Raw genomic sequence first — 27,534 nt, 5'->3', positions numbered from 1 at the left:
TTCTTATAAGTTCAAGTAAAATTGCTTTTAAAGCTTGTACCCTTTTTAGATTACTAGCCCATTATAATCAGCTAGTCACTACCATTTTGAATTTTTCTATCCATTGATTTCTTTTCCTCTTTACTAGCCTTTCTCTAAAAGTTGTTTTTCAAAAAAGCTACTCTATGAGAAAGATTCATGAAATGTTAAGCTTTCTTTTTGGAAAAAAGAGATGAATTTGGATGTTGAAGCCATCATTGAGGGTTAGCTGAAGAGGAAACATTCACATGAAAGTGTAAGGGATCTTACAACTTCTTTGATTCTTTTCTTCCTCTTCTCTCTCTCTTTTATCTCTACCATTGCCAAGTATCAATCTTTTCTCTCTCTCACTTGCCCAAACCACTCATTGTCTGTACTCTCTCTCGCAGGTCACTATTAATGACCCCTTTGAGCTGTTGCTGCTTCTCTGTCTGTTGTTTAAAAGTGGGTCTTTAGATATCCTAGTTCTTGGATCTGGGTTGTTCAAATTTCTTACAAAGTCTTGGTCTTTAACCTGAAGTCTGAAGATTTACTCACTCAAAGTCGCTACCTTTAGGTTTCTCAAGATGGGTTTAGCTTAAATCTTCCAACTTTGAGATTTGGGTCTTAAACTCTAATCAAGAGATTCAACTACTTCTTCTTCCAGATTTGGGTCTTGAGCTTTGAAATATGGCTCCAAGGTTTGATTTTTCAGATTTATGGGCCAAGGAAACAAGGAGAGGTACACCAGTAGTGGTGAAAATGGAGAATCCAAATTACTCAATAGTTGAAGTAGAGGAACCAGACTCTGCATTTCAACCAATGGAGAAGAGTAGAGGCAAGAACGCTAAGCAAGTGACTTGGGTTTTGCTTCTTAAAGCTCACAAAGCTGTTGGATGTCTCACTTGGGTCGCTACAGTGTTCTGGTCTCTTCTTGGTTCAGTCAAGAGACGGCTCAGTTTCACTCATCCACTAGGCTCTGAGAGACTTGGTAGAGACGGATGGCTTTTCTCAGCTATTAAGCTCTTCTTAGTTGCTTCATTAGCTATTCTTGCGTTTGAGTTAGTTGCTTATTACAGAGGATGGCATTACTTTAAAAACCCTAATTTACACATTCCTACAAGCAAACTTGAGATCCAGAGCTTGCTTCATCTGTTCTATGTCGGTTGGTTGAGTTTAAGAGCTGATTATATTGCTCCTCCAATCAAAGCTCTCTCAAAGTTTTGTATTGTACTGTTCCTTGTACAGTCTGTAGATCGTTTGATTCTTTGCTTAGGCTGTCTTTGGATCAAGTTTAAGAAGATTAAGCCGAGAATCGATGAAGAGCATTTTCGAAATGATGATTTTGAAGGATCAGGGTCTGAGTATCCAATGGTTCTTGTTCAGATACCAATGTGCAATGAGAGAGAGGTATGGTTAAACAAAGTATCAATCCTTTTACATGGTTATGTGCTTCATTGTTGAATTAGATTAATGAAGTTACATAAATGTCTAATCCTTGTTTAGGTATATGAGCAATCTATATCTGCTGTGTGTCAGCTTGACTGGCCAAAAGATCGACTGCTAGTTCAGGTTCTAGACGATTCAGATGATGAAAGCATCCAGGAGTTAATTAGAGATGAGGTTACTAAATGGAGCCAAAAGGGTGTCAACATTATTTACCGGCATCGTTTGGTTAGAACTGGTTACAAAGCTGGTAACCTCAAATCTGCAATGAGCTGTGATTATGTGGAAGCTTACGAGTTTGTTGCAATTTTCGATGCGGATTTCCAACCTAACTCGGATTTCCTTAAACTAACCGTGCCACATTTCAAGGTATGTAGATAGGTGGATTAGTAATTCTGTTTGGTTGTGTCATGAGAGTATGAGACAACCATTTTTGGTGAAGCATCTAACTTGTAAATGCCAATGTTATTTCAGGAGAAGCCTGAGTTAGGTCTGGTTCAGGCTAGGTGGGCGTTTGTGAACAAAGACGAGAACTTGTTGACCCGTCTTCAAAACATCAATCTGTGTTTTCATTTCGAGGTTGAGCAGCAGGTTAATGGGGTGTTCTTGAATTTCTTTGGTTTCAATGGAACTGCTGGAGTATGGAGAATTAAAGCCCTTGAGGAATCTGGAGGTTGGCTTGAAAGGACAACCGTCGAGGATATGGATATAGCTGTTCGGGCTCATCTTCATGGATGGAAATTCATATATCTTAACGATGTCAAGGTACGATTATATCGCGTGTTCTTGTCCAGTTTCATGAAGAGCCCTTAGTAAATTTGACTGAAGTAGAAACAATCTTTAGGTTCTTTGTGAAGTTCCTGAGTCATATGAAGCATACAAGAAGCAGCAACATCGATGGCACTCGGGACCAATGCAGCTATTTCGCTTGTGTCTGCGATCAATCTTGACCTCTAAGGTATATAAGAGCTATGGTTTTGCAATCATTTGATCATTCCAATGATTTTAATGGCTCTTTTGGTTTTCCCGTAGATTGCAATGTGGAAGAAAGCAAATCTGATACTACTATTCTTCCTTCTAAGGAAACTCATACTTCCTTTCTACTCCTTCACATTGTTCTGTGTAATCCTTCCAATCACCATGTTCGTTCCAGAAGCCGAGCTTCCTATTTGGGTCATCTGCTATGTACCGATATTCATGTCACTACTCAACATTCTTCCTGCTCCAAAGTCTTTCCCTTTCATTGTCCCTTACCTATTGTTTGAGAACACTATGTCGGTCACCAAGTTCAACGCGATGGTATCTGGATTATTCCAACTCGGTAGCTCTTACGAATGGATTGTAACAAAGAAAGCAGGAAGATCATCAGAGTCTGATCTTTTAGCTCTCACTGATAAAGAATCCGAGAAGATGCCAAACCAAATCCTAAGAGGAGTTTCAGACAGTGAGCTCTTGGAGATAAGCCAAGTTGAGGAACAGAAAAAACAACCGGTTTCCGTGAAGAAAACCAATAAGATATTCCACAAAGAGCTCGCGCTAGCTTTTCTTTTGCTCACTGCAGCAGTTAGGAGTCTTTTGGCCTCACAAGGAGTACATTTCTACTTCCTATTGTTCCAAGGTCTCACCTTTCTTCTTGTGGGTCTCGATCTCATAGGGGAGCAGATGAGTTAAGAAACCAAAGTAGAAGAAGAAGAAGAAGAAGGAGAAGAAGATAATGATGATTCAAGATTCAGTTAGCTCTGTGAGTTGACATCACCTATTACCGTTTGTTGTAGCCATAGTTTGTAGGCATTTATTGATTTTAGTTTTGATTGGTATCTTCTCTCCATTGTGATTATTCATTGGTAGGTTAGAGTTTAAGCCACACTTTATAACTATATACTAGATAAGGACCCGTCCGATGGAGGGGTTTATTTTCTTATAACTAAAATCAAATTTAGCAAAAATAATAATTAACAATGTTGTAAGTATTTTTGCAAAAAAAAAGAAAACAATGTTGTAAGTATAAATTATCTTTCAAAACTAAAAACAAATATATTTATTTTTATTGTTGTATTGTTTACTTCACCACTATAATTATTGATTAAAAAAATATTTGAATGAAAAATATATAATATAACAATAACTCAAATTATTTGAATGAAAATACATCACATAGCAATAACTTTTGGTATACTTATACAAAAACTAAAATTATAAAATATTCATAATAAAGTTGGTAAATCAAACCAAAATGGTATTAAATTAGGCACATTAAAAATATAAAGATGATAAAATTCCTTTAAATCATGACATATGATAAAATCTTTGATTGATAACTATTCATGATAAACGAAAAATATATCCTATTAATTATATAATAAGATATGTTTCCATAATAATATTTTTTTCTATCACCACCTCTATAACCATCAACAATCACCATCTTCACCAGCATAACAATCACATGTTACTCCTACATTTTATGTCACCTTGTTGGATATCTCTCTTAGGTAGTTAATATTTTAGTATTGATTTTTTATTTTTGGATTTCGTGTAACTAATATTTATTTCACTTTTTCTCTAAATTACAATACGTTGTTGTATGTTTGTCTTTTGTTTAAAGTTAGTTTATCTTTTATTCATTGCTATTTGTTTATTTTCATAATTATTTTGAATCACTGATAAATAAATAAAATCAAAAATTCTATTTTGATTCTTTTATAGTATAGACCAAATTTTCAATTTTAATGATAGATCTAATGATAAAAACTATTGTATGAGCCGGGGAAGCAGGAAAAGTGAATTAAGTGATTCCCTTTTTTATTCTATCTTTGAAAGATTAAGAAATACTATATGTTCATAATATACTAATTTAGTTAAGTTCATTTTCAAAAACACGATAATTAGCAGTTCAACGGGACCCCCTCGAATATGACAAAGAAAGAAGAGTTGGGCCTCATTAAGTTTTTATGTTTTCACGTTTATAACTCAGCTCTTCCAGTTTCTACAGGGATGAACCGAATCCTGAATATGAACCATAAAAAAAATACCTATTAAACTGATTACAAGAATATCAGCTACAGTACCTATTACCCAAACAGAAATTCTTCCGGTAGTATCAGCCTAGTTCATAGTTATTTGCATATTTTACATGAAGATGGGCTTTTGTTTAAACATTATTGGTATCTTATCATATAAAGTACGATTTCGACTCATGAGAATTACTTATTTTAATTTGAAAAGATAGAAAATAACTGTAAGAAAATCAAATATAATACAATTATAGAAAAATAGATATCATATAAATTATTTGATTTTATTGTTATATGATAAAAAGAAAATGAATAATGTAGGAAAATGTGTTTTCCATATTTTCTTTTGTGTCAAATTTCCATTTTTTTTTAATATGATGATATAATTAAATCATTGATAATGATGCATTAAATTTTAAAAAATAAAATAGGGATACATGTCAAAAGGAGAGATGTCACGTGTCAAATTTTTAAATCATAAGTTACGAGGAAAACTTACTTTATTATATTAGATATTGAGATTATATAAGCCTCAAGAATTTGATGATGGACCTCATCTTAGGTATTTTTCACCTTTAGAAAATTATTAGCTAACTCAATGTACTTATTATTGTATATGCTCATATTTTAACTTAAGACTCCAAAAAATTTGAAAAGAAATCCCAAACGAATTTCTTTTTAAAAACAAAAAACTAATTTTATCAAAAATAAGAAATATATAAAAACAAAATGAAATTAGCATTAAAAAAAAGATAATAATAAATGTACCATTAATATTTAGAATATAAACATATCAATAAATATTTAGAATATATGATATAAAGTTTACATTAATTATTAAGTGTACACGTATTAGATGCTAGAGTGATAACGTGTGACACGTATGGTAAAAATTGGCCAATTTATTACAGAATTAATAATTATGGGTTTAAGCTCGACATGCGGATCCATTATCGTAATGGTAGCAGTAGCAATCTAAATTTGTCGTCTTTGGAAGTATTAGACATTTTCCATTAACATACTTTTCTATTGTCCAACATGTCTTTTTGCACAACGCATTGCCATTTGATTTCTTACAAACGTCACGTGGTGCTGTCTTGCTTCGTACTTTCTCACAATAAGTTGTCGTAGCATGTCTTACTATATTATTTGGAAAATACATTTTAAAATGTAACCTTATTTTTTTTAAAATAATTACATAGGTATACCATTAGAAATAAAATTTAAAGAGTAAATTAATTCATCTCTTTAAAAATTAAAAAGTCAAATACTAATTTAATTAATTAAAAAAGAGAAATACATTATTAATTTCCAAAAAAGTAACCAATTAAAATCAACAAATTAGATTTGATATCTAAATTATCATATTAATTTTTTAATAATTATTATAGTTCACCTCTCATCTTTATATGATTCTATTTTTGCGAAAAGATAATATCATCGTTATAAAAAATAATTATAGTTTTTTCGCATTTGCCATAATTTGAATTTTTAAAAACGAATATAAACTGTTCAATACATGAAAAAAATATTGTAACGGGTCAAAAATAGATTTAAGAAAATTTTCTACTGAGTAATGAGTCATAATTTGAATATTTATATTCAATTTCATACATATTATTTTAAAAATTTATAATCTTATATACTACAATAATTAATAACATATTAGATTTTTTTATGTGTATGATGTGATTCAATTTTTAATACAAGCTGGAAAATCGTAGAATTGACGGGTTTAAATCGATATTAATACAAGATGGTATACTAGAGGTGAAACTCTAAAATTAACAATCAAAATACAAGTGTATAATTTTAAACACTAAACAATATAAATAATATCAACAAAACATATACAACTCGCAGTTTACTATGCATTTAAAATCAAATAAAATAATATCATATATTTATAATCATCTTTACAATAAAAGTTTTTAGTTTAACTAAAATATAAGCCTATGAGTAACCCATTCGTGTTCGAGTAGAACCCGTTTGGGTTTGGGATTAATGGGTATATGATTTACTACCCAATAGAATAATTCTAAATATTCCGTTCTGGTTTGGGTCGGATCCAGTTGGGTTTGGGTCAGTTTGGATAAAAAGTTTCAGACCCAAAAAATACCCAAAAAAATAGAAACAGGAAATTTGTATGTAGATAGCGGGTCTTCAAACAAAAAAAACTTTTACATTTGTTAAGTTTTAATAAATTTAATTATATTTGAATATATTTTACTAAATTTTGACAAACATAACAAATAATTTTTGAATAGTTTAGTTGTTTTGGATATTTAGGTCCAAAATTAATTGACATATTTAGACTTATAATTATAATCTTAGATAATTAGATAATATTACGATTAAATATAATTAATATTTTGGATATTAAATTAATGTTTGGGTTTTTGAATACTCTTTTTGGATAACGAGTAATTTCCGGACCAATCGGATATCCACGGTTTTACTAAAACTCTACCCAATAAGGAAATTTCCTAAAATTTTAACCCGCCCTAACCCTGTTTTTGGTTCAATTATTGGGTTGGTTATCAGGTCCGTTTTTTCGTCAGCCCTATCAAAGATAATCTAATATAGGCCCCAATTAGGTCCACAAATAGTATAACCAAAATACTATACAAAGACTAATTTTAAGTTAGGCCAAAAATTAGATCCTATAATACAAAAGAAACATGTTTCTTACCAAAACAACTTGTATATAAATTTTACACATTTACTTAAAACTACATATGTTGTATTTATTATAAAAATAACATTTTTAAAAAAAGTCAATTCAATGCAGCATTATATGCAAATAGTAAAAACATTGAAAAATATTATGGCATCACTTTTATACTATACTATTTCTTATGTAATTCAAACAAAGAATACAATTTAATTTATACAAAATATTAATGCCCGTGCTATCCAGCACGGGTTATGATCTAGTCCCTTTTGTATACCTGATAAAGTAAAAAAGTATTTAAATCATTTTAACTAAAATGTATAATTTAGTTTTATTGAATAGATCTTAATCAAAACAAACTATTTTTTCTTTTATAGAGAAAAATCACATAATTTGGACTGGATAGCTTAATAAGTTAGTTCTTCAGATTTGTGCATGTGATAGTTAAAGGGCTTGTTTAAAAAGTTGTTGTTTTTTAGAACACTTCATTGCTCTTATGATATATATTTACAAAGTGTAAATGTGTATGTCAAATAAAAATGTAAATTTTCAGTTTTATTTATATTATCCTTTATACTCTCTCTGTTTTAATTAAGTTGTCGTTCTAGCACTAAAATTTTGTTTCGTAATAGTTTTCGTTTTAGAATTTCAATATAGATGTTTCATAAAAATTCCAATTATATCCTATTTTTTTAATATCTTAACCAAGAAAAAGTTAGAAAAACATTAAACAATGATAAAATAAAACATTTAATTCTTTTTTTAATTTATGTGCAAAAACTTTAAACGATAACTGTTTTAATTTAATTACCAAGTATTTTGTTTATAATTTTGGCTTTTTAATCTTGTGAATCTATTATTTCTTTTTTACTTGCAGAGAATAATTAAGTTTCTATATAAATACAATTTAATTGTTGTGTTATTGCATGGTTTTTTGTAGCATTATTTTAATATTAAATATTTTTAATCGCAGTTACAAAATTTAAATTTTACATCTTGGGATTCAATATTAAAAATTTTATTTTTGTTTAAATCGTTCTTCGACAAATTTTACATGTGCTTTGTATCTAATTTACATTTAATACTAGGATATAATCTGTGGTACACCGTGGATTAGTTTCTTTATAACTAGATTTAAAGTTGTATTATGTTTTGTTAATATTGTTTGTTTTCTTTTTTAAGATTTTATAATTGTATTTTTATTTTTTATTTTATAATTTCACCAGTCATATACCATCTCGTAATATTATCGACCAAAATCCGTCCTACCATATAATCCTTCATGTATATCGTTTCCTTTAAGATTGTATAATTAGATTTTGATATTTAAGTGCATGATTGGTTGGGCTTTAAGTCTTACTTACAGCATTAATTTTTCTTAAAGCCTTGATTACAAACCAATCGTGCTGTAGCTTTATTTTTAAACCTACAGCCCAAAAATTTTTTATTTTGTTTTTAAGGTTGTAGTAGAGTAAACTCTCAAAGCCCTATTTTCTTGGCTGTAGAAATTTTAATTCATTAGATAAATACAAAAAATTAAATTATCAACATAAATATATAACAAAATTAATCTATGGAATAATCATGGGTAAAATTTAGATTTATTTTATTAAGAATTCATAGGATTTTTTTTTTTTTATATCATCATAATATATATTTAAATTAATAATATAAGGCATTTTATTTACTATAAAAAAACTCTTATTACAACTATTATATTTACTAATCCATTTTTTATAAATATTTAAAGTTAAAAACTTACAGCAAAAATTCTACAACAATAAAAGTTACAGCTACAGCCAACACAACTACAGCAAAAATTCTACAGTTACAGCCCAACCAATCACCCACTAATTCTAGGATTTCACCCGTAGTAATATCGACCAAAACTCGTCCTACCATATAACATGTCCCGTGAAATTAAACATTATTTCGTTATTTTGGTTGGTGAGCAAGCAAAATCTCTTTAGCTTGGCTAGAATATTAGAAAACTAAATAAATAATGATTAAGGTTGTTATGAAATTTGTTTCAAAAATATTTATCTACATTTTATTTAGGAAATGTGATTAGCATCAAAATCGTTAACATTATATTAGGAAACAACTTGATTGTCAAATAATGATTTGTTATAACTGTATATACGATTGATATATTCTTAAACTGATTTATAAGATGTTAATGTTGTTTAGCTTTTTTTGTAGGAGTGAAGTCAATTATAGAAGAACTGACTGATTCAATTCTTGATCAAAAATTTTAAAAGTCAGATCCGATCGAATTTTTTAAAATATACTTCAAAAATGTTAATATAGATGAAAAAACATAACTCAAAGGTTAAAAGTAGAGGTATTGAAATCCGGATTTTGAGATTTGGATTGTTTCTTTTTGTGTATCAAATTATCAGTGTAGCCTATTTACAGGTAAGAGATGTGACTGAACTTTAGGAACAGCAAAGGACAAAAAGAAAATGCAAAATCTTCCATGGAACAAGTTAATGTCAAAACTAAAAAGGCCAATTTAATTTATCTAAAATAGTTGGACTGCTTATTAGACTATTAGTTATTTGAGGGTGTATTGACTCATGTCAGTTTTATCTTCATCTTCATTAGAATTGGCGAAGCCAGCGCGAGTTCGGCGCATGCCAAAGAAGACGACCTGAGTACGAACCATAATTTACTAAGGTTCATAAATCAAAATGAATTATTTTAATCACTCTGCAGCAGTTAGAGTTTACTAACTCGATCGGTAAGTTTACTTCTCCTATTACCGTTTGTTGTAGCCATAGTTTGTAGGCATTTATTGATTTTTATTTTGGTTGGTTTCTTCTCTCCATTGTGATTAATCCTCGGTAGGTTAGAGTTTAAGCCACACTTCATAACTATATACCAATATATAGAGTATCTACAAAAAAAAGTCAGGAACTTGTTTCTTAGTGGATCTGTCTGGTAAAAGAGTTTTTGCCTTAAAAGCTCTTCCTCTGTGGTTTGGTTTCTGATTTAACTTCATGGCTAGCAAATACAACAATAAAACTAATTGATTTGATATACAACAATAAAACTAATACACATCAACTGATATGGTAGCAAGTTGTAACAAGTGAAGCCAATATAATAAAATAAATATATATCATTTCAAGCATTTTGACATATTAGTGAAATAGGTTATTAATTTCAACGAGGTTTTCCTTGGTATGTTGTTAATGAAAGTCTGGTAGATAAATTTTTTTGGAAAAAAAATCAATGCATTGATGGATAATAGATGAAAGAACGAAAGTAGTCCTTTTAATAAACATAGCATATGAATCTGGACACGGTTCATGAATATTTTGGGATCATATGGTCACATAAGCTATGTTTTGCCCCTTGAGAAATTAATTTCACATGTAGTTTTACTATATCATTTATGTTGAAATTAATTAACCTCAAGTTGAAAAGTCAAAGCAATGTGGAAATTCTAATTTGATTGTCGACTGAACAGAGTATATAAATGCATGTGAAATACGAAACGAAACTTTTATTTTGGTCTTAATCGAAAGAGAGATGAGGGTACTTTTTCTCTTCGTCTTAGTTCTTCAGCTTTCTTCTAAATATGAATCGAAACTTGTATCGACAGAGCCGTTTAAGATAACTACTCGAAGAAACATTTTGTCCCCGACGAAAGTCTCTGTGCTTGGTTTTTTTAAACCGTCCTCAACTTCGCATTGGTATCTCGGCGTATGGCACCATAGGTTTCCTCAGGAAGTGGTATGGGTTGCGAATAGAGGCAACCCACTCTCCGAGCCCATTGGAACCCTAAAAATCATGGATAACAACCTCGTTCTCCTTGATCAACACGGTACCCGTGTCTGGTGGACCAATGTGACCAGCACAAATCTGATGAAAGGGCTAGTGACTAGAGAGCTTCTCGACACCGGAAACTTTGTATTGAGATACTTCAACAACGACGACTTATCAGCTGGGCTTTGATTTTCCGACGGATGCTTTAGTTTCCGGTATGAAATTTGGCTGGGATGCCAAATCAAACATAAATAGAGTTTTGAAATCTTGGAGAAGCTTTGATGATCCTTCTCCCGGGGAATACACATACGGAGTGGAACGTCATGAGCTCGCGCAAAGTTTCATTCGGAAGAAAGGTGTGTCAACATTCCGGAGTGACCCATGGAAGACAAAAAATGACGTAGAATATGAAAGTGGAAATTTAACCTACACGACATACCGCATTACCGCGACCGAAGAGAAAGCCACCTATTTCTTCAGTATCACGAATGAATCCTTCTTCTCAATATTGAGATTGTCCTATACCGGTGTGTTGCAGCGGTCTACGTGGGTTCCAAAACCACAACAAATGTGTAAACGACTAAGGGATCGTGTTTTACCACATGATACATGCGGTTCATACAATGTATGTGGAGCTTATGGTCTGTGTGACATGGACACATCACCAAACTGTGTTTGCACATGGGTTTGAGGCGAGAGATCAAGAAGCATGGGATTTCCACGACTGGACAGGTGGTTGTACGAGGAAGACACCGTTGAACTGCTCTACAGATGGGTTTGAGCAGCTCAGGACAATGAAGTTGCCAGATATTACAAAGTCTATTGTGGACAGGAGTATTGGGTTGGAGGAATGCCATGGCAAGTGCATTGAGAATTGTATAAATTAATATTTCAATTAGGAAAAAAAAAACACCTACACATTATATTGCATGACTGATGGGTTTAGACTCAGCATTGGTCAAAATGGTAGCAGTAGCAATCCAATTTTGTCGTCTTTGGAAGTATTAGACATCGTCCATTTTGATATTTTTCTATTGTCCAACACTTCTCTTTGCACACCGCATTGCCATTTTTTTTCTTACAAATGTCATGTGGTGCTGACCTGCTTCGTACTCTCTCACAATAAGCTTTTACTCCTTTAGCATATCCATGTTGTATTCCTGATAAAGTAAGAAGTATTTACATCATTTTAATTAAAATATAATTTAGGTTTATTGATTAGGTCTTAATCTAAACAAACTCTTTCTCTCATAGAGAAAAATCACATGATTTGGACTGGATAGTTTAAGAAGTTAGTTTTTTAGTTTTTGTGCATGTGATATTTGAAGGGTTTGTTTAAAAAGTTGTTTTGTTTTTAACAAAAACTCATTACTCTTATGATACATGTTTACAAAGTGTAAATGTATATGTCAAGTAAAAATGTAAATTTTCAATTTTCAATTTTGTCGTTTAAGCGCAGAAATATATATTTAGTTTAAGATGGTAAAAGTTATTTTACATCTATATTTACACATTCCTAGAAAGTATTCCAACAAAAAATCTGTTAGAAAGATAAAAAGAAAATTATACAGCTAATTTTTGTTAAACCTAAAATGAAAGAAATTGTTATTACTAATTTTTAATAGAAAAATTCGTTAGCATGCTTTTCCAAGGATACCTTTTTTTAATACTACCCTCCCAGTAGTTCATTATCATTGATATCACTTTTTAATTATTAATGACCATTTTGTCTTTATTTGAAAAATATTTAAGTCAACAAAATGAAAGAATAAATTTTCCCGCCAAAAAACTTTCCTACAATAATTTTTCAGTCACATTTTTTTTAGACAAAAAATTCCCTCAAAATATTTTTTCTGCAGGGAGAGACATTTAAGAAAAAAATTAAAGGCTTTTTAAAAGATTGACAAGAGTTTTAAAATATTTATAAAGGTTTTTAAAAAGTTTTAAAAGGATTTACAAGTGTTTTAAAAGGCTTTAAAAATATTTACAAGTATTTTTAAAGATTTTACAAAGTTTTTAAAAGGCTTTAAAATAATTTACAAAGATTTTATAAGAGATTAAAAAGGATTTACAAGTGTTTTAAAAGGATTTTATAAGTATTTAAAAATTGTGAAAGGATTTTAAATTCAAATTCTGCCTGGGTTTTTTTGCGGAAGAATTTTGGACGATTTTTTCTACTGTTAGAAAAGAATTTGGCTGGAAATTATGTGACCAGATTTTTTTGGCCGGAAATTTTGAAAAACCTGAAAAAATTTGGTGCCAAAATAGATTTGACTTTTTCATTATATTCACTCATCAAAAATGATAATTTAGTCATTTAGCACTGAAAGAGAAGTATTTTTAAAAATGACCTACATGAGAAGACATTGTTGCAAAAGAACATTAAAAAAATACATTTTTACAAATCCCCTTTTTAATACACTTCACTACTAAATTACTTTGTAAAAAAATTATACTATAGTTGTGACTTAGATTAAATGATTGTTTATAATACAATTTACCTGTCGAAATTAATAACAAAATCATCAAACTGACGAAGAGCACGGTACCATTTTTACTGCTAGCCATTGTTCTTTTTTTTCTTTTTATGTTTTGTTTTGCTTTTAAATTACATGAAATGTAATGAATTTGGTGAAACATCTATTTCTTCTATATAAAGAAGTTTCTTTTCCTTTTTTTAGATAAACAATACAAGGTATTCCATAAACCGTGTTGATAAATCACTAAAGTTTCGGAGAGAGTAAAAGAATTTAATGACCTCGTATCTTTTTTTATATTTTTGGCTTTTTAATCTTTTTTTATTTTTTTACTTGCAGAGAGTAATTGCGTTTCTATATAAATACAATTTAATTTGTTATACACTGGAAAGTTATGCTGTTGTATGGTTTTTATGTAACATTATTTTAATATAAAACATTTTACTGCATTTATAAAATTTTGTTTTTTGATATCTTGGGATTCAATATAAAAACTTTGAATTTTCTTTTTAAAATCGTTCTATCAAAAAGTTTACCAGTGCTTTGCACCTATTAAAATATGTTTTTGTGTGGAGTTGAACTCATCTGGATCTGTGTCCAAACGTGGAGAGAAAGTGTCGGCAGAACTACAGAAGAAACATTACGCATTTTTCAGAACCAAAGATGTGTGAATCTCAATAATGAGCATTAATCAAATCATATGAAAATTTGATGAGATCAAACAAAACTGATCTACTTTGATGATGATCTTGTTTGATCCAATGATCTCTGAACACAAAATAGTCAGATGATATAGTTCTGTATTTATACAAACTGCTGAACATTTTTGTGGATTACTACTACTTCAAGCAGCCAAGTTTTTTTGAGTTTTAACAAACTGATTTTTCTAACTAAAAAAAAAAAGAATCAGATAAATTATATTAAAACGGTTAATCAAATCAATCATCCACTGAGAAATCCGGCTCATCCGGTTTAGGCAGCATCGGTATTTCGACATCCTTGAGCTTATGAGCCGTCCTTCTTGTGTTCTTAGCAAACCTCGAAGCAAGTATGGTTGCAGCGAAATGCGGTTTCACATTAGAAGTATGATGGCGAGCTTTAGCGCCGCTTTGTGCTTCTCCTTCATGACTCATTTCCTCGGTTGCAGCAACCGCAACAGCTTCTTCTTCATCATAAGAAGAGAATGACTCAGCCAAGCTAAGACTCTTAGCCAACTTCTTTCTCTTATACCGTCTCCAAGCGACTTGTACAAAACAAGCAGCCCAAGTTCTCCACTGATGGGAGTAATAACGGAATGTATGTTGCAGCTTCTTGCTATGTAAACGCCTGAATTGGTTAGCCACGAATTTGAGATCACCTGCTTGTAAAGCAAAGGCTTCAACTTCTTCCAAGGCTCGCACCGTTCTTGTTGAGGATGGTAAGTTTACTGTTGATTTTGGTAGCAATGCCCATGCAAGAAGCTCTTCTCCACAGAAATCTCCTGGTCTCAGTGTGATTGAGTTGAAGAAACCGGTTCTGCCTCCATTAGTCGTCGAGCTTTCCAGTTTTCCACGGATGATGAAGAGCATTTCCGTCACTGGATCACCTTCACGTACAATGTAGTTCCCTTGTGTGCTTAGAGATGACGCTAACCGTTCACATATTGCATCTAGTAACTGATCATCCATTTGTGCAAATAGCGGTACCTGAAAAGTCCGCGCAATAACAACCAAAGGGTGTGCATGAATAACCGTTAAACCAGTTGGAATCTGTTGAGCTGAGTAGTGTGTAGACTTACACGACGAACAAGATCGAGACAGAGATGGCGTTGGATGTCTCTACGGAGATCTGCGGGTAATGAATGAAGAATGGTTTCCTCGTCAACACCGCGAGTCGCCAGCCATTTATACTGCACGAAACGCCTCACTCGTTCTCTAAGATTCTGCGGCAGTAACCGATGTCCCATCCATTCTTCTGTGTCTCTTCTCTTCAGTCTCCATTCCTCAAGCCTCACCGTGATCGATTGCAAATACGTCTATATACAATACATCAACCAAAAACAAAATCAACAAAATAATTCTATCTTGTTACCTATAACAAGAACGGAGATGATTCACGTTTTTATACCTGCATGTTTCCGATCAAAAGAGCAAACAAAACCAGACCAAAGATAGCGACAAGGATAGCAAACATTGTCTCAAGAACAGAGGTACTTGTGCTCAGGTTCTGTCCATAAGAACTTTGACAAGAAAGTTGTGTTAGGAAAAACCGGTAAAGCGATAAAGAACAGTGATTACTGAATGTGTATATACCTTAGATTCTGCAGTCCAAACCATAAACAATACAAGTATTTCTCCAAGAAAGGCGAAGAAACTACGTTTTTGGTGAGAGCATCCGCGAAAATCCCGAATGTGAATTGGATATTATTAGAAGGATCACAGTTGCTGAAGACAACGGTTGTATTCTGCCAATTGTTCCGATCATCACGGTGCAATGTACCACAGTCAAAGAAATCCGTAACACATTGTAGCGGCACTGATTCTTTGTGACATTCTGCTTTCCAACACGTCGCTTGGCGTTCTATCGACAATAGATACCACGCCGAGCCAAGAATCTACACAACAAAATGTGAAAACATAAGAACATAACATAAATCAAGCCTCCGAGATATTAAGGACACAATGTATACCACAACGAACTTTAGTATCTAGACAACAAAAAATGCCAAAACATGATAATAACGTAACATAAAACCGAGGCTCGAGCTGATTCTAGTCCCATAAACAAGCAAAGAATAGATAACACATTGCACCTAGAATCTACACAACAAAAAATGTCAAAACATAACATAAATCGAGCCTCGAGCTAATTCTAGTCTCATTCCTAAACAAAGTAAAGACACAATGCACTTGAAAAATCTTATCGTCTACTTTAAAACTAGCCTATGACTTAATGTAACTTCTTGTGAGTTGGGTAGTGAGTCTCTCATTAGTCAACTCTTTAGCTCTCTGGTTTCAACGCAAACTCACATGGCTAGCAAGCATATACTGGAGGAGATTGTAAGCAGCACCGGCCCAAGCGGTTGTTGTAACAACTCCGGTTGCTTTAATAATCTCAGCGCTTAGAGGAAAAATCAAATAAAGGCGAGGAATGTATTGAACAAGAACGATGAGCACAAGAGCATTTGTGGTATGATCTGAGTGAGAGCTTCTGATTGATGGCAAGATAAACCAACTAACAATCTGCAACAATATAAAGAAAAACAATCAAACTCTAATAACAATTTTAAGAAAAAGATGAATCATGTGGCCTCCGTGTCTAGGTCCCAGACTAATCCGTGGGTCCACCACGGATAAGGCACTGGGGCCGAAGTTTAAGAATCCAAGTGGCCACACAGGTTATGAATCAAGATTTGAATAAATATACCTGAGGAAGAGGCAAACAAGCGATGAGGTCAACGATGAAATCTGATCTCAAGTATCTTCTAGCAATCAACTTAGGATCTTTCACAAGTTCTCCACGACCAAACACTCTAGAAGTACGAGAAACATAAGCTGTTCTGAATTTGATCACAATGTGCAAAACATAGAACAAATCTGCTAATGTTCTGAAGAAAGTGATAACAATTCCAAGCTTCAAATCTGTAGTCATACAAGAAGATCGTCCAATACGTTTGACTGAAGAAAGAAAGAAGAACAAAGGGTCGACGTAAAGTGCAACGAGACACCAGAAGAGGAAAACTCTGTTCCATTGAAGCACTGCATCACCACCAGGATCTAGAATCTTGTCTCTTTCGATCTCGAAATTCTCTGGAAACACTTTGAATCTACCAAATCTTGGGATTTTCAAACGTGTTTTGCTCTTCTTTGGGAGTACTTCTTGTTTCATAAATGGAGCCGTTGTTGATTTGAACAATGGTACTCGCTTCTCTCCTACTTCTATGGTTTGTTTCTCGTCTCCATAGAATCTGTCACACCCATCAACCAACCAAAAAAAAAAATAGAGTTTGTGTTTAAAAAATAAGATCAAGAAACGAATCATTCCAAAAAGAATGTACTAATGCAATGTATAACGATCATAACTTTATTGGGATCGTAAATGCAAAAAGCCAACTTTATTTTCCATCATTGAGAGAACCCAAAAATGAATGTTCTAAAGAAGATGAAAAATCTAGAACCTGACAGTATTGTCTCTCTTGAACTCCATTGTTTGTAGCAATAAAAACTTTAAGCTAAAACAAGAATAGATTGTTCTTCTTGTTTAGGCAATGAGAAACGAATCAGAGCATGAGAAGATATTATTCATGTTCAGAAAATGGCAGAGACAGAGAGAGAGATGGGTTTGACTTTACGTGAAACAACAAAAGATGAAGAGAGAGAGAGAATAAGTAGAAACAGCTAATGTAATGCAGCTAAGAGAGGGTAAAAACGAGTGAAAGAGTAATACTAACAAAACTTTTGTTGTTGTTGTTGTTGTTTTTATTTTAATGTTCTCTTGGAAATTGTAAAGAAAGAGAGACAGAGAAGAGAACGTGGGTTCCATTAAAGCCAAATTTGTATATAAAATTTTTGTTTTGAAGGAGATGATGATGATGATGATGACTCTTTCTCTCTCGAGTCTCATACTATCTCCCGTGTGTTGCGTACAAGATTCTGTATTTTACATTTTTATATATGACTTGTGGAAGTATATAATATGTCTACATTTAATACCATCACAAACTTACAAAAAGAAAAACTCTTATACTGTATTCTATATATTGAGTAAAAAAAGTTATCAATTAGAATTGAGAAAATACTAATGTTTAAAATTTCGCTAGACGCTAATCGGACGGTTGAATAGTATCTAATATCCAATAAATTAAGCAGAAGTAATATTATTTAGGTAATGTGGGAGTTTCTCACTAAAACTAGATAGTCTTAATTGTTTGTAAAGTTGTGTCTTGGAGCAAGGGTTGTTTGCATTAGTCCGGTCGGTGAAGTTTTCTTGGCTAGACTGCTAGGATGAGGAATCAAGTGCTGGACGTATTGAAACATTATCCGGACATGATAAAGACAATAACAAAATTGCAATTGAACTTCGTAATCATGAATAAGTTTGTTACATTTGCTTAAATTAATTAACATGTCTTTTCTTTTAGTTACATATGAGTATATTAATTTATGAGAAATCTGTGAAAAAAAATAAAATGACTTCTCAAATTTTTACCCCTAACAATTCTGATGGACTGTATCTTTATAGTTGATGTTTTAGAAGAAAATAAAATGTTTCAAATTAGATGATGATTTCAATTTTAATACTAAATTAATTATTTTTGACTATTTATATCATAGAATTATTTTATTATTGGTTGATTTGTGTCTAAATAGATTATCAATGTTTCTTTAATTTAGAAAAAAAAAAAAAAATCTAAACATCAACTATAAAAATACGGAGGAAGTATATTGGATGGTTTGCTCTTGTGTTATTAATTTTAGAGATGTTCGTGTAATCATCTCTCTTGTGGCCTTGTGGGATCAGTTTGCGGAAAATGTGTACAATTTCACACACACACACACAACAAAACCCCAAACGGTACTCCTATATATAATCGAGTGTTTCAGTGCCAAAATCAGCTGTTTTATGGTTGAACAAAATAATTTCATCGTACTTTATAGATTTGTGATTAAAAGACACATCCCCACGCCCAATTTCTTGAAGTGGGCCATTTCAAGTCTTTTTATTTTGTAAGACAAATATGCCACCATTCAATTCTACTCTTATTAAAATTTATTTTTTGCTAAATAAAATATGTAATAAAAGTATAATATAATACTTACAATGTGATGCCCACTCTGTTATTTCAGACTCATTAGGCTTGCATGCTATTCTTGAGAACGATCAAATAGCAAGATTAAATGACTTGAACAGGACGAACACCACTATCACATCAAAGAGAGTACGATGACTGTGGAAACTAAAAATGTTCATTATTTTGAATACGATCATTTGCTAACTAATAGTATATCCTCTCCTATTAATGAGATATTCTCTCATATCAATCATGTTGATGTAAATTGATTCTGATTGTATCCTCTCCCATTAAGATGATTGATATGAGAGAATATCTCATTAATAGGAGGGGATACGCTATTACAAACCATATCGTTATCGCTAAACTTTTCTAACTCGAGTTTTATTTTAATAATGCGTATTAATGTACAAGTTGTTCCACTCAACTCCCAAGTACTCCTTCCTAGTGTGGCTCGCAATGCACAATCGTCTTACAACGGGGGATAGGATGAGTCTATGGAATGTGAATGTACAAGTTGAACCCATCAACGGAATACGGAAGCTATGTTCCTCATGGTGTCATCAATGGCATGAAGTTTGTACTACATTAAATTGAATCATCTTACCCCTTTCTCTCCATAGCTCACTTATTGTAACTAGGAGCAATCTTGGAGAAGATAGGTAAGTCAGAACTCAGAACATGAGAACTTTTTAATCTTTTAGTACTCAAAGACCAAGTCATAAGGGTTGTGCTTGAGACTGACATTAGCTTTAATTGCGCGTCAAAGAAAGAGAGAGGAACCAGTGGCATGGCCAAGCCTTTTGTTTTTTATTTTATTCAATTATAAACGCGTCTTTTTTTGTCTGTAACTGTAAGCTGTTGAGTGTTGACTATATAGGGTCAAAGTCTTCTGGCCAAGAAAATTAAACTACATTGTATAAAACAAAAAAAAATTAAAAAAACATCACACTACACACTTCATATATACCCAACAACAACCAGTGTTAAATGAAAAAGAAAGACCAAGAAGCCAAAACGTCAAGATGCTAACAACCCTTGTAGTCTAACCACTCCCAAGATTTAAGAATTTTCTTACTTTTGTTCTAGTTTTGTTGAGAAAAAGATGCATCCGATCTTCGATGCCATCCTTCAAAATGACCTTCCAGCTTTTCTTGGTTTGGTGGAAGCGAGAGAATCTTCCCTGGAGGAGAGAAGCGAGGAACAGAACACCAACAACACGGTTTTGCACGTAGCTGCAAAGCTCGGTCACCGAGAACTGGTCGCCAAGATTATTGAGCTCCGACCTTCCCTTCTCTCTTCCCGTAACGCGTACGGAGACACACCTTTGCATCTTGCTGCTCTTCTTGGAGACGTAAACATAGTTATGCAGATGTTAGACACTGGATTGGAACTATATTCCGCACGCAATAACAAGAACCAAACACCTCTCCACTTAGCTTTCGTTAGCATTTTCATGGAAGCTGCCAAATTCATCGTTGAAAAGACGAATTCAGTCGACCTTGATGAACTCAATTTCGCCTTATCAAGTGGATCTACTTGTAAGTTTATAGTTTATAAACTCATAATTTTTCGTAATTCTTGTATAAACTCACTGGCTCATTATCACATTTTCAGGTATTGTTGGGATTATACTGGAGAGATTTCCAGAGCTAGCTAGGAAAAATGCTTGGGAGGTTGAAGACGGCTCGCGATCAACGTTACTGCATTATGCGTGTGACAAAGGTGACCTTGAACTGACAAGTATATTGTTAGGACTCAATCAAGGACTAGAAGAAGCTCTTAACAGCAAAGGTTTATCACCTCTGCATCTAGCAGTCCAAAGAGGCTCAGTTATAATCCTGGAGGAGTTTATGGACAAGTCTCCATTGTCTTTCTGCGTAAGGACGCCGTCAAAAGAGACAGTCTTTCATCTCGCGGCACGAAACAAGAATACCGATGCCTTTGTTTTCATGGCGGAGAATTTGGGAACTAGCAGCCCAATTCTTTTGAAGAAAAAAGATCAACAGGGAAACACTGTCTTACATATTGCTGCTTCTGTGTCTTGTGGTTCTCCGGTGAGTAGTTTTCTTTGTCCCTCTCTAGTCTCTCCTTTAAGAAACCATGTTTTGGTGTGTGTGTGTGTGTTTCTTCTCATATATTTTCCTGAAAAAATTGCAGCTTATACGTTACATTGTTGGTAAGAAAATAATAGATATCAGAGACAGAAACAATATGGGTTATCGAGCTTATCACCTTCTCCCTCGACAAGCTCAAGACTATGAGTTTATATCAAGCTACCTGAGGTGTGACACCAAGACTTCAGAAGAAGTGGACTCTAAAAAGGCTGAGAGAAATGAACCACACATAGGGCATTCTGAGGTAATAAGGCTGCTTAAGCTAATCGAAATAAGCACATCAGAGATAGCAGAGAGAAAGAAAAGCAAGAAACATCATGTTAAAAGAGGTCATAAGAGCTTGGAACATGAGATGCATATAGAAGCATTACAAAATGCAAGAAATACGATCGCGATAGTGGCAGTCTTGATTGCTTCAGTTTCTTATGCCGGTGGGATAAACCCGCCGGGCGGTGTTTACCAAGATGGGCCATGGAAAGGGAAATCGCTTGTAGGTAATACGGCAGCATTTAAAGTCTTTGCAATATGTAACAACATTGCATTGTTCACGTCCTTGTGCATTGTTATTCTTCTCGTTAGCATCATACCTTACCAGAGGAAACCCTTGAAGAAATTATTGGTGGCCACTCACAGGATGATGTGGGTTTCTGTAGGGTTTATGGCAACGGCTTATGTTGCGGCATCTTTGGTGACCATACCGCATTTTCCCGGAACTCGATGGTTATTTCCGGTTATTATCTCTGTAGCTGGTGGATCATTGACGGTACTCTTTTCCTATCTAGGAGTTGAGACCATCAGTCACTGGTTTAAGAAGATGAATCGTGTAGGGAGAGGACTACCTATTTATTTTATCAAAAATAACCGTGTAGAAGATATACCTGCCATTGCAAAAAATGAAGGTGAAATGCCTTCCTTAGCAAGGACCAACTCAGACTTGGCCGCCTCAGAAGGGTCAGGCTATTTCACCTATTGAATCTTTAAGGTAAATTTTCTACGAGACTACTCTCTCTGGTGCTCGAGCTTTTACCGTGGTGTTTGCAGCCTATCTTATGGGTTTTGAGTGTCTAAAGTGATTTTCTTGATGAGCTTCTTCTCCTCACAGGGACCGGCACAAGATTTACTTGAAGCAGATTTATATTGCCATTGTATGATGCATCCCTACTTAAGGAGTTTCGTGTAAACTGGTCTCACCTATGTTATCTCTATCATTTAAAGTCCAAAAAGAATGAAAAATGTTGTCAATGATGTTTTACATGTTTTATATCAATACTCAGTACATGTTTCATCAAAAATAACAACTTCAAATCTAGTCACTTGAATAAGTACGAACACAAAATTGCTCGATTCTAGTTGTTAGGAGATATCGTCGTCATCATGTTTAGTTGATTATGATGATAAGTAAAACATATGACAACAAAGTTTTGCTAAATATAAAAAGTGAACAAACTCATGAAGTTGGATATCTGTAAATTATTTTTCATAAAAAATAAGTATTTTCAGGACACAACAAAACAGGACAAAGATAAGAAACTTATGAAAATCTACTCCTTTTACTAGGGTTTTAAACCAAAGCATCATCAGAAGAGGAGGCAGCCAAAAAGCCTTCAATAAAGACAGAATGATCCTTGAATCAAACATGATGAAATTGAAACCAATGAGCAGAAAAATCTCTCGTTTAAAGATTAGTCCATGTACCAAACGTGATGAAACCAAAGGAATGACTATTGCAGATGGCGATAAGTGTTTATCCAAGTGCCCACCTCAAACAAAGCAGAGACGTTCTACATACTCTAAACTATTCTACACCGTAAGACAAGTTTCTTCGAAGCCTGCCTGAAAGGTATTAAATACCTGCCAGAGTAGCAAGTGCAACTCCTCGGCCATTTTAAGTTCAAGAAAAGCAAGACCAGCAATCATCAGAGCCGATGAAGTTTTCAAACATAAGAGCATCTAGATGAGAAGCAGAGTAGATGTGAACTAACATAAAGATCCCAAAGCAGGCCGATCAAAATAACCAAGAAGCCAGAAGCAGTTAAGCAATGAAGCAGAAGTAGTGGTAAACAATTATGAAGATCCCAAAGTAGGCAGATCAAAATAACGAAGAAGCGAGAAGCAGATAAGCAATGAAGCAGAAGTTGTGGTAAACTACTATGAAGATCCCATAGCAGGCCGACCAAATTAACCAAGAAGCCAAAAGCAGATAAGCAATGAAGCAGTAGAAACCTGAAGAAACCTCGAGATGATAGAACAAAAAACAAAGAAAATGCATAGGTTTTTAGCAGAGCTTTTGTTTATGTCTTTTAAGAACATGGGTAGATATTTAAAAGTACTTTACCTAACGGCAGATACAACTATGGCTTCATAATCCAAACGCAATAAGAAGCTTTCCAGCAATTCAAAAGTAGCAAGCATATCCAATCCACCACACAGCTAAAACATATTCTCTTAGTGAAATTCACAGATACTAATTTCCTCTCCTCTTGACGTCACAAGCAAATAGTTGTCTCCTGATCCCATAATTTGCTATCTAGACAAGTAACACTCAGCTCCGGCTTCTGCGCACATCTTTCAGACCATTTCTGCATAAACAAATACAAAAACTTATCAGCCACATGGACTCTGTTTTTTAACACAACGTCTAACAAAAAAGTCTTTGGGACGATAATGCCACTAGTTCAGTTTCAATTTCTTATATTGATTGAGATACAGTAGACTCAAGAGCAAGGGGAGTTTTACCCATTAGCATATGGCACCTCGTCACGTGCTCTATAAGGTGGTGGTGACCTACTGTAGTTGCGACCACGAGGAGAAGGACTACGACGTCTTGGAGGAGGAGGAGATCTAGCACGAGGGCTGTAACTTCTGTGAAACCAAAAGACAAGGTAATAAATCAATGAGGTAGACCAATTTCTTTTAGTTGCAAATCGTCAATCAGAAAGAATAGGGACAATAACCTTCGTCCTCCATAGGTAGGACTCTTTCTGTATCTAGGAGGACTGCGACTACGGCTGCGGCTACGACGCCTACCACCAGAACCACCACGAGAACGACATTCACGTGCAAAGTGACCAGACTCACCACACTCATAGCACTTCAAATCAGAACCACCACGTCCACGACCACCATCACCTCCTCCACGACCACCACCACGACCTCCACCACCACCACGGTTATGAGACTGCTCTACCCTCCATCCATTCTTGCCTACCATAACAATATAGATCATATATATATCAAACTCATAACAACTCATAACAACTCATAAAACCAGACCAGTAGAATAGAAGACCAACGAATACCATCTACTTCACGGATGGCGTCACGGGCATCTCTTGAATCTTCAAAATCAAGAAAAGCGTAACCAGGAGGTCTTCTAGCAACCCAGACACTGCACAGACACCAAAAGAACAATGAGGATAAATGCAAATTCACACACTTTACATCAACTAAAAACCAAAAAGGAGTCAATTTATGTACCTCCTGATCACACCAAAGGAACGAAACTCATCCTCGAGTTCACGTTCAGTAACTCGCGGATCCAAATTACCAACATACACACGCGACATCCTCAAGTTACCTATCAACAAAAGGCTTCAATTCAAAAACTTTGAAAGCGATGAATTCAAAAAGATGAAATCTATAGATCGAAACTACGAATGAATCTGGAGTAAAGAAGTGACAACGGAGATCGGGATTTACCTGAAGAAACGGCTTTGGCTCTTTCTCTTGCTCGTCTGTGAGAAATTAGGGTTATCGATTCGAAATTGAAGATGAAAGTTATTTTTTGTGGGTCAACTTTAAATGTCCTTCAAAAGTTATTCCTTGATTTGGGCTTAAAATGGGCCGCATGCGATATGGTACAGTAACAATAATGCCTCATATTCATGCAATTACTGATTATAAAATTAAAATGTCAGATGTTAAATAATAATAATTCAAAATTAAAAAAAAGCTCTCAGCATATAAAAGGAATTCAAAAAAAAAATGAGTATCACTCTTAAGTATTTATACGATTTTCAAAAAAAGTTGATAAAACTTACCGAAAATACAAAAAAAAAAGAAATTGAAATCTACATAAATCCCCAAAAACTACAACACAACACAAGGAGAAAACACTAAGAAAACACAAGCGAAAACTTCACAAGTAGAGATCCTGAGAAAAACACTGTTTCTAAACCCCAAATTGAAATCTCGTCGTAAATTCAAATTTTAATTAAAAAATATAAAGAAAGCTCTTTTCTATGTCCACTGAATATTTTATGTAAATGAAGAAAGCTCTTTTTATGCTCATACTTTTATGTATATACTAACCCATACATCTCAGATGATGAGGATGAGAGAGGAAAATAAAACTTAAGAGGGAGACTATTTGACCCAAAAAAAAAAAAAAAAAAAAAGAGAGAGACTATTACCTCTAGTTTTTGAACTAAGTGAAGAAAACTATTTCGTTCAAATTTTTATTTATAATAATAATTCACTCATTAAGCATCACAAATTAGACAATAGATGCATCAGCCTATTTGTAGGCCTAACCAATCCTCTACTTTATTCATCGGAATCGATCACTAGATATATAGTCGATAGGCAAACAAAGATATAACCATAAAAACCAATTTTGACACTATTATTTATTTGCGTAATGCTAGTAGGTGTGTACAAATGAACATAATTATGACCATGACAACGGCATGGTAACCACTCATGCCTCGAAGTTCACCTTCTGCTACCAACATATTTCCATCACATCATCCTAGCATTATTAAAGAGGCTAAGATACAACCTTTTAGCTCTTCTAATGCTAATAATCCTAGCATCATCCTAGCATTATTAACTGAGTGCATCTTTAGCTCTTCTAATGCTTTTTCTAGAGAAGAAATGGTTTGAATCACCCTTATTTTACTAATAACATATTTGGGTTTAAGATGAGTTTCTAACTTAAAACCAATTGGCAATGAAACTAATCATTTATAAGTATATTACTTGATAATTTTTCTAATTTTCGAGTGTAACTTTCTCTCATTAACAACTAACCATTCGATTATTTTAAGAACTTTGGTTTTGATACGGTTCAGTTTGGTCAGTTATTAAAATTATTGGGTTTTTTTGCCCATGCCTATATCTCCCAAAATCACAATATTCAAATAAAAACTTTTACCACTTGAACCATGGTTCTAGTTTAGAATGGTTTGTTTGGAAAAGACAATAGAGGCTAAATCGTAATTTTGTGCTTTATCACTTATGAGTTTCACTTTTAAATCAGTCACTTAACAAAAACCGGACGTGACAATATATTATGTCCAGATATTAATTTGGGATTAGCCTATAACATCCAATCATTCCCAAGAGCAATGATATAATTTTGTAGTTTTTTATTTACTATTTAGTGCGCACCTTTCTTGAACCAAGACTCCATTCAGTGACAGGATTAGATAAGTATGTGTGTATTATTGAAATGTCGTCGAGAGTCCACTTGAAGTTTGAACTATGACGACAAGAATTATTCCTTTTCTCTTCTTTCTATTCAGATGGAGAGAAGCTCACCTCAAGATTTTTAAAACGGCACTCAATTACGACTTATTTTGAGAAATAATTAATAAAATTTATAAATTATTACGTGCTCTATTTTATAATTTTTCTCTTTTTTATAGGTTTTAAGACATGAAACACTGCTTCTATGTTTTTTTTTTGGTAATCAACACTGCTTCTATGTTTGGTGAAGACATCTTGCAAATGACATTACATAAATCATAGAAATTAGTTTCGATGTTATTCTAATTAAATCCTAAAATATGGACAAAAAAGAGTGATTCTATTGTTCAAAAAGAAAAAGAAGAGTGATTCTAAAATTATAAGCTAAATATCGATTTTAGAATGTACAAGTTGTTCCTACAAATTGCTAAATATTCTTTTAAGAGTGTCCCATTCATATAAAATGTAAGATTTTTGTTAATAAACTAATAACCAGTGGATAAGGGATTTTGTCTTTTCGAACAAAAACGAATGGTGAGCACTAAGAAAAGAGCGAAGTGACTCTATATTCATTCCACCATATTCCCCAAGAATACAATTGGTCAAGAACTTCACAATCACAAATTCACGATCGCTATGTCATCCTTTTAATATTGCTATCATCCCTCTAATTTACTTTCCATTTTTTAAGATCATGAAATTTGAAATGTCACATATACATCCGTTGTAACTTTTTTCTAGTCAGAAAAAAAAACGACTCGTGTTTACCAATTTGGAACAGAATCACACATTTAGA

The 27,534-nt window shown here is 33.3% G+C and overlaps 8 protein-coding genes and 1 long non-coding RNA gene across 14 annotated transcripts; 3 read left to right on the top strand and 6 right to left on the bottom strand.

The window, feature by feature from the left end:
- The first annotated feature begins 61 nt into the window (after positions 1 to 61).
- ATCSLC08 (Glycosyl transferase family 2 protein) lies at positions 62 to 3,476 on the top strand. 2 transcript variants are annotated; one of them, NM_128024.3, is made up of 6 exons: positions 62 to 274; positions 408 to 1,407; positions 1,504 to 1,812; positions 1,918 to 2,208; positions 2,288 to 2,401; positions 2,476 to 3,476. In NM_128024.3, the coding sequence occupies exons 2-6, from the start codon at positions 688 to 690 to the stop codon at positions 3,112 to 3,114; spliced, it is 2,073 nt and encodes a 690-aa protein (NP_180039.1). In that variant the 5' UTR covers positions 62 to 274; positions 408 to 687; the 3' UTR covers positions 3,115 to 3,476. The 2 variants fall into 2 exon arrangements, with proteins under 2 accessions (NP_180039.1, NP_001318283.1); NM_001335941.1 differs by having other exon boundaries at positions 62 to 1,407.
- A 1,909-nt stretch (positions 3,477 to 5,385) lies between these two features.
- Positions 5,386 to 6,332, bottom strand: AT2G24625 (Defensin-like (DEFL) family protein; the record flags this gene model as incomplete). The annotated part of the gene is made up of 2 exons (NM_001036333.1): positions 5,386 to 5,597; positions 6,278 to 6,332. The coding sequence occupies 2 exons, from the start codon at positions 6,330 to 6,332 to the stop codon at positions 5,386 to 5,388; spliced, it is 267 nt and encodes an 88-aa protein (NP_001031410.1).
- Positions 6,333 to 10,712: 4,380 nt separating this feature from the next.
- Positions 10,713 to 11,596, top strand: AT2G24620 (S-locus glycoprotein family protein; the record flags this gene model as incomplete). Its single annotated transcript, NM_128023.2, has 1 exon — positions 10,713 to 11,596. Exon 1 carries the CDS (start codon positions 11,123 to 11,125, stop codon positions 11,594 to 11,596), a length of 474 nt encoding a protein of 157 aa, NP_180038.1. The 5' UTR covers positions 10,713 to 11,122.
- On the bottom strand, positions 11,448 to 11,762 carry AT2G24617 (uncharacterized protein; the record flags this gene model as incomplete). Its single annotated transcript, NM_001036332.1, has 1 exon — positions 11,448 to 11,762. One exon carries the CDS (start codon positions 11,760 to 11,762, stop codon positions 11,448 to 11,450), a length of 315 nt encoding a protein of 104 aa, NP_001031409.1.
- Positions 11,763 to 11,819: 57 nt separating this feature from the next.
- On the bottom strand, positions 11,820 to 13,473 carry AT2G24615 (Defensin-like (DEFL) family protein; the record flags this gene model as incomplete). The annotated part of the gene is made up of 2 exons (NM_001036331.2): positions 11,820 to 12,041; positions 13,407 to 13,473. The coding sequence occupies 2 exons, from the start codon at positions 13,471 to 13,473 to the stop codon at positions 11,854 to 11,856; spliced, it is 255 nt and encodes an 84-aa protein (NP_001031408.1). The 3' UTR covers positions 11,820 to 11,853.
- Positions 13,474 to 14,100: 627 nt separating this feature from the next.
- Positions 14,101 to 17,793, bottom strand: CNGC14 (cyclic nucleotide-gated channel 14). 2 transcript variants are annotated; one of them, NM_179725.2, is made up of 7 exons: positions 17,539 to 17,793; positions 16,788 to 17,328; positions 16,391 to 16,603; positions 15,674 to 15,975; positions 15,489 to 15,600; positions 15,160 to 15,396; positions 14,101 to 15,067 (listed from the first exon to the last, which is right to left on the bottom strand). In NM_179725.2, the coding sequence occupies exons 1-7, from the start codon at positions 17,565 to 17,567 to the stop codon at positions 14,321 to 14,323; spliced, it is 2,181 nt and encodes a 726-aa protein (NP_850056.1). In that variant the 5' UTR covers positions 17,568 to 17,793; the 3' UTR covers positions 14,101 to 14,320. The 2 variants fall into 2 exon arrangements, with proteins under 2 accessions (NP_850056.1, NP_001324934.1); NM_001335940.1 differs by having other exon boundaries at positions 16,788 to 17,793.
- Positions 17,794 to 20,078: 2,285 nt separating this feature from the next.
- Positions 20,079 to 22,638, top strand: AT2G24600 (Ankyrin repeat family protein). 4 transcript variants are annotated; one of them, NM_128021.3, is made up of 5 exons: positions 20,079 to 20,693; positions 20,770 to 21,209; positions 21,313 to 21,763; positions 21,923 to 22,251; positions 22,372 to 22,556. In NM_128021.3, the coding sequence occupies exons 1-4, from the start codon at positions 20,258 to 20,260 to the stop codon at positions 22,240 to 22,242; spliced, it is 1,647 nt and encodes a 548-aa protein (NP_565575.1). In that variant the 5' UTR covers positions 20,079 to 20,257; the 3' UTR covers positions 22,243 to 22,251; positions 22,372 to 22,556. The 4 variants fall into 4 exon arrangements, with proteins under 4 accessions (NP_565575.1, NP_001189592.1, NP_850055.2 ...); NM_179724.4 differs by having other exon boundaries at positions 20,081 to 20,693; positions 21,923 to 22,614; NM_201799.3 differs by having other exon boundaries at positions 20,081 to 20,693; positions 21,313 to 22,251; positions 22,372 to 22,614.
- A 226-nt stretch (positions 22,639 to 22,864) lies between these two features.
- On the bottom strand, positions 22,865 to 23,347 carry AT2G24592. Its single transcript, NR_140664.1, has one exon. It is a non-coding gene; the product is annotated as an other RNA (long non-coding RNA).
- Positions 23,348 to 23,487: 140 nt separating this feature from the next.
- RSZ22a (RNA recognition motif and CCHC-type zinc finger domains containing protein) lies at positions 23,488 to 25,041 on the bottom strand. Its single transcript, NM_128020.4, has 6 exons — positions 24,969 to 25,041; positions 24,747 to 24,846; positions 24,569 to 24,657; positions 24,224 to 24,473; positions 24,006 to 24,131; positions 23,488 to 23,848 (listed from the first exon to the last, which is right to left on the bottom strand). Exons 2-6 carry the CDS (start codon positions 24,833 to 24,835, stop codon positions 23,812 to 23,814), a joined length of 591 nt encoding a protein of 196 aa, NP_180035.1. The 5' UTR covers positions 24,836 to 24,846; positions 24,969 to 25,041; the 3' UTR covers positions 23,488 to 23,811.
- Between the last annotated feature and the right edge of the window lie 2,493 nt (positions 25,042 to 27,534).

This window comes from Arabidopsis thaliana, chromosome 2 (assembly GCF_000001735.4).
Source record: "Arabidopsis thaliana chromosome 2, partial sequence".
NCBI lineage: Eukaryota > Viridiplantae > Streptophyta > Magnoliopsida > Brassicales > Brassicaceae > Arabidopsis > Arabidopsis thaliana.
Note: the sequence above shows the minus strand (reverse complement) of the source record. Positions and strands in the feature narration are given on the sequence as shown.